Here is a 6,000-nt window from a genome sequence, read left to right on the forward strand (position 1 = left end):
GTTTTAAGTCTAACCTTCAAAAAAGTTCTACCTAGAGCCAAAAAGGGTTCTCCTATGAACTAAAAAAAAAATTTGAGGAGGCCGCTGCCTGACAGCCTTTACGTACAACTGTATTGAAAATGGGTTAAAATGGATGATAGTAGAACCCTTGCAAGTTGTCTGGTATAAGTTTTGAGACCAATATGGTTATTAATATGAAAAACAGAAAAATAGCATCTGTCAAAAATACAGAAAAACAGCATCTGTACTTTCATTTACTACAAATTGCTCCTTAAATGTATTCTTTACTTTTTCTTCTGTACTTTGGTTTTATTTTGAAAGTTGTGACCAGAAGTCCTTCTTGTTATTCTGGCTTGCTTGACACTAGTTGCCAAAATCCAGGACGGCCCAGTGAATACCTTCCCCTCCCTTCTCACTGTGCATAACCTGGGAGTCTTCGCCACTGCATTCAAACTGCGTGTCACAATGAATCCTGATTTTCATCACCTGATTTTCATCTTCATCACAAGTGTTGAGGCCACACTTCATTTGGAATATTGCCCGGTTCACTGCCAATGTGAATGGGACACTCATAGTGTTTCATGCTTCGGAGTTGAAGTCATGCCCGTTTTCCATCCCAGCACAGAGGAGGTGTAAGTTGTCAAAAATCTTTCAACAATGATTTCAGCTTGTGGATCACTATTTTATTATGGCTAAACAATATCAATCCCACTAGAATGTGTATTCCCATTTCAGGTGGATGGTAGAGACGAGACTTTCTTCCATTCCTCAGGATGCCTTTGCCAATTTGGTCAACATTTCCCACATGTAAGATTTTCTTTTAAAATAGCATAATTTGCCATACATAACATAACTCTTTTACAAAGAAGAATAAACAATATTTATTCTTTATGTTGTAATGTTATAACTCCATTTTATTTATTTTTGAAATGAACTGAACATTTATGTGTGGTATGTGCACAATGTTTGCACAGTATAAAAAAACATGGTCATCAATCAGAAAAAAATAAGAATACAAGGATTATAATTATTTAGAATATAGTGTCAATATGATTCACATAACAATGTAATATATTGATCAAGAAAAAAAAGTAAGATGTCTTGGCTATAGCCGTGTTATTTTCAAGTCGATTGTCAGTTTATTCAGTGGTTCTCATATCTGAATATAAATATGCTTATATTTCTAATTGCTCAAAGATTACTCATAATCAAACCACTTAAAAAATAATGCAGGGCAAAAATGTACAAGAGTAGTATCTTTATTCAATATCTATTGAAAATACAAAAACTGTATGCCATGTGCAAACCATGTCTGTGAAACCAAATATAGAATGAAGCCTTTGGTTTCTGATTTGTTTTTCAGCTACATCTCTGATGATGAGACTTTAAGACTTCTGGAGAGGCATTCTTTCCATAACCTGCCCTGGGCAACCCACATGTAAGTACCCTTTAAACATTGCAACTTGATTGTGATTAAAATGAAGCCACTCCAGCAGCGCCACCATGAACACTGCGGTAGCCCTTGGAGTAGTTCTCCATCATGCTGCATCTATCCTGCATTAGTACTGCACTGGCCACTGTCCCACAATTTGGTTCAGAATCCAAATCAGAAGCACCTTTATCCGCCAAGCACTGTTCAATACATACACAACAAGTATTTTTTCTGAGAAAAAATGAGGAAGCCTCTCTGTGATGGTCTAGGGTGGCCATTTATAACTGCAGAAACTACAAGCCAGCTCACAAGTCACCAAGCTACTCGAAGCTAATGCCTTGAAACCTGGCATGTGAAACAGATTTTTTTTCTTTGGGTGTGTGTGTGTGTCTGTCTGTGTGTTTGTGTATGTGTCTGTGTGTGTCTCTGTGTGTGTGTCCAACAGAGAAGTAAGAAGTATCAAAACACTGGCACACATTGACCCAGAAGCATTTAAGGATCTGCCTAATTTAAAGTATCTGTAAGTGAAATCTCATTTGCTTTCGTTAGTCTACATAAGTATATCACGTTTTTCACGGGAAAACCATACATAAATGGTGCTAATATGCTTGATGCTATTTTGTTTCCTATCTAGAATTTAACTCTTTGGTGCCATTATTGTTAACTGAAATTTGTTTTGATACAGTGGTATTTTCAACACAGGTCTCACCTCCTTTCCTGCCCTACAGTACATTCAATCCAACCAAGAGGAGTTTATCTTGTATGTAGCATTTGAATACTGTACCTAATGGCACATCTCATTTGTTAGTCAAAGTAGCTGAACTTTACTCTTTATTGTCTGGTGTGAAATATTTAATGTCCATATCATCTCAACAGGGAGATGGTGGATAATATCTTCATAGAAGTAATACCTGCAAATTCTTTCAATGGAATATCTGAAAATGATCTAACCATGTAAGTAGGATTTAGACAGTTCTGCTTCCTCTGTATCTCAAATGTTGCTTTTCTTTGACATTACCATAATAAGTACATTTGTCCAGCTCTGGGCTACTATTATCTACTAGCTGGGCCCCAAATGGCAGCGAGACGTAACTCTGAGGTCATTTTGAGGACTTCATTATCCAGATATCATCTAAGGTGATATCAGTAAACTGTACACAGCCCCAGCTGATCTGTGATCACTTCTGGAAATGTCTTCCTTTGAAATAAATTCATACCATGTGTTTTTATTTTAAAGATAAAACATGCATTTTCCATTTTGATTTGTCACTTCCTGTATGCAGAGAAGATTTCCTATCAGTGGTCCTTCCTGATCAAATGGGCTCATATGGGCAAAACCAGGAAGTCTCATGGATCGCTGTTGGGTGGATTTTTTGTTCAGCTCAAATACATTTTTTTGTATTATGAAAATGTTACATAGTGAATCTTTATGTGAAGTTTAATGAAGATAGAGTTTTTATCTCTTATGGGTTTAGTGAGGTTGCATTACCTAATTTATTTCCTCATGATATTGGCCATATTGTTGTGATCATCATATAGGCTCAGGGCAGTCTGATGAAGCATATCTGAACATCTGAACATATAACAGGAATAAACCTTTCGCATATTGATCTGGATAAAGAATGTGGACAAAGTGACCCCAGGTGGACATTACTTACATACATGAGCACATCAAAGTATTAAATATGTTACATCACATGGGACAGCCACAGGAAAGTACAACCTACTGCCACTGACAGACAACTTGAGCCCCAATAGGTACTGTATGGAGATTGAGGTACTTCAGATTTATAACTGAATAACAATGTGTTTTTGTAGTATGTTGAATAGCAATGGCCTGAAAGAGATCCATCGCTACGCCTTCAATGGGAGCAGACTTGAGGAAGTGTATGCAGTTCTTAAGTATTGTGTTGTTGACAAAAGTTTAAAGTGATAATCCACGAGATTGTCTTTTATTGATTTTGTCTCCATCTTTGGTGCTATGCAGTCATTGCTGTGGTGTTTACATTTTATCTCCATCTTTGGTGCCAAGCGGTTATTGCTGTGGTGTTTTTTAAATTTTGTCTCCATCATTGGTGCTAAGCGCTCATTATTGTGACATATTTTTCCTTGTATTTTCTGTTGATGAAATTTTAGTTTCTGTAGATGTAGATTATTCCAAATAAACTGGAAACATAAAACGCATCACTTCCTGTGCACCAGACCCAACACCAGGCTTCAAACAGCAAATGTAAAAGCTTTCATGAACAGGGTTGGATCACTATTGTGTTATATCAATCAGTGATAGAGAGTAGCAAAACGGACATTTATTTATATGAAAATTTCGTGGATTATTACTTTAAGGAATGATATCAATTACAAAACTTCCAAAATATTGCCACTTTCCCCTGCCTTTAATCTATTCTCCTTTGCTCAGGTATCTTCACAGGAATGTGGATTTGGAAAGACTAGATGAATTTGCTTTTTCTGGCGTGATTCATGGCCCAACTCTCTTGTGAGTGATTGAAAAGTATACAGTGTTTGCTAGACAGGGATTACCGTTGTTCTGTTACTGTTCTCTCTGAAGAAACCCCAAATCAGCTAGACATATTTTTTTCATAATTTAGTATTTTACTGAATCAGAGAATATCCTAAATCTACCCCTACAAAACACACTGAGCTCAGACTGTAAACCAAAACAGGAGACAGGAACAGCCTTAGCCTTGTATCCATATAAATTCAGCTTTGCTCTCTCTGTCTTCCTAGAGACCTTTCAGAGACCAGAGTGAACTCTTTGCCGTCAATAGGACTGGAGACCATTGAGAAACTCCAAGCTAAAAACACTTGGACCCTCAAGAAACTACCCCCCCTTAGAGCCTTTCTCCATTTACAGAGTGCTGAATTGACCTTCCCAAGCCACTGCTGTGGCCTCAAAAAGTTGAAAAGATGGAGAGGGTGAGTAAGAGAATAGAAAGTCCTCTAAAAAATGTTTCCCACGCTATACTTGATTACCTCTGGTATTTGTTCTTCTTCTTTTTTGTACAACATTTCCCCCATCTATTGAGTTTGTATGTTCCACAAGAGTTATGTCAGTTTGGGGTATTCATTTTTATGCATTTTAGTTGAATTTTTATAATGATTTTACTTCAAACTTCAAAGTTCATATGCATTTAATTAATTTGCAGTTAATTACTTGTTATTCTCTGATGAATAATCCTTGCCTTCTGTGCTCAAGACACACTGAGGCAGTTATTTGCAACCTGACCAGGGCTGGCTTGGGACAACAATTGCAGAAATCTTCTGGAACTGTCTCTCAGAGTTATAGGAGACACAAAATCTACTACCAGCATCCACATCTGAAAGACAGCTATGCTCTCCAAACCACTGGCAACCCATATCACTATCATTACTACTACAACAGCTACATTTGTCCTCCGGATGAGTGTCAAAATGACGGCTTTTACATGGAGTTGGCTACGGAGCGTCCTGACAAGGATTTTTACTATGCACTGTGTAATGAACTTAACACAGATGATCATGGGCTTCCCTGCAGCCCCCTTCCTGATGCCTTCAACCCATGTGAGGATGTGATAAGCCAAGGATTCCTGAGGGTGTCTGTCTGGGTAGTTAGTCTGTTAGCCATTCTGGCTAATCTCCTGGTAATGTTCGTCTTGCTGACCAGCCACCACAAGCTGTCTGTCACCCGTTTCCTCATCTGTCACTTGGCATTTGCAGACTTCTGTATGGGGATGTATTTGCTGCTCATTGCATCTGTTGACCTTTACACACGCTCCCAATATTACCACCACGCAATTGCCTGGCAGACAGGAGCTGGCTGCAATCTAGCAGGGGCGTTATCCATCTTTGCCAGCGAGTTGTCTGTTTACACATTAACTGCAATCACCCTTCAACGCTGGCATGCCATCTTCTTTGCAATGAGGCCAGAGAGGAAACTGCGACTACGCCATGCGGCTGTGTTGATGCTTGTTGGTTGGGTGCTTTGTCTGATCCTAGCACTGCTGCCAGTGGTTGGTGTGAGCAGTTACCAGAGGGTGAGCATCTGCTTACCTATGGATACTGAGACAACTGCTGGTCAAGTTTACGTGGTCTCTATCCTAATGCTCAACGTCTTGGCTTTCATAGTGGTATGCTTGTGCTACTTCCACATATACTGTATGGTGCACAATCCCCAGCACCAGTCGAGCAGATGTGATGCCAGCATGGCCAAACGCATGGCTGTTCTTATTTTCATCAACTTCTTATGTCTAGCACCCATCTCCTTCTATGGCTTGTCTGCAACTCTCCACCGACCACTAATCACTGTCACAGATTCAAAGGTTTGACTCACTCTTGAGTTTGAATTCAGTACATTTTCATTATGTATTTTCCTGATAGCTAAAATAAGGGCTAATCTGTTTGTCCCCACAGGTGCTGCTGGTGCTCTTCTATCCTATCAATTCTTGCGCACAGCCATTTTTCTATGCTATACTCACAAGGGCATTTCACTGGGACATCCTGATGTTGCTGAGCCGGATGGGGCTATGCCAGCGCCAAGCACAGCTCTACCGAAGCCAACTTGTCAGTGTTAC

At 39.2% G+C, this 6,000-nt stretch overlaps 1 protein-coding gene across 1 annotated transcript; it reads left to right on the top strand.

Annotated features, from left to right (window-relative positions):
* The first annotated feature begins 465 nt into the window (after positions 1-465).
* LOC139921815 (thyrotropin receptor-like) lies at positions 466-5,754 on the top strand. The gene is made up of 10 exons (XM_071912172.2): positions 466-632; positions 736-807; positions 1,364-1,438; positions 1,878-1,952; positions 2,118-2,192; positions 2,309-2,386; positions 3,251-3,319; positions 3,849-3,926; positions 4,178-4,366; positions 4,647-5,754. Exons 1-10 carry the CDS (start codon positions 466-468, stop codon positions 5,752-5,754), a joined length of 1,986 nt encoding a protein of 661 aa, XP_071768273.2.
* The last annotated feature ends 246 nt before the right edge of the window (positions 5,755-6,000 follow it).

This window comes from Centroberyx gerrardi, chromosome 6 (genome assembly GCF_048128805.1).
Source record: "Centroberyx gerrardi isolate f3 chromosome 6, fCenGer3.hap1.cur.20231027, whole genome shotgun sequence".
Lineage (NCBI taxonomy): Eukaryota > Metazoa > Chordata > Actinopteri > Beryciformes > Berycidae > Centroberyx > Centroberyx gerrardi.

Bases quoted from the DNA above. Each gene is read 5' to 3' on its own strand.
- LOC139921815 (XM_071912172.2), top strand. From the start codon at position 466: ATGAATCCTGATTTTCATCACCTGATTTTCATCTTCATCACAAGTGTT. The intron at 633-735 runs GTAAGTTGTCAA...TTCCCATTTCAG, and splicing joins CATCCCAGCACAGAGGAGGT to GTGGATGGTAGAGACGAGAC. The intron at 4,367-4,646 runs GTGAGTAAGAGA...TCTGTGCTCAAG, and splicing joins AAGTTGAAAAGATGGAGAGG to ACACACTGAGGCAGTTATTT.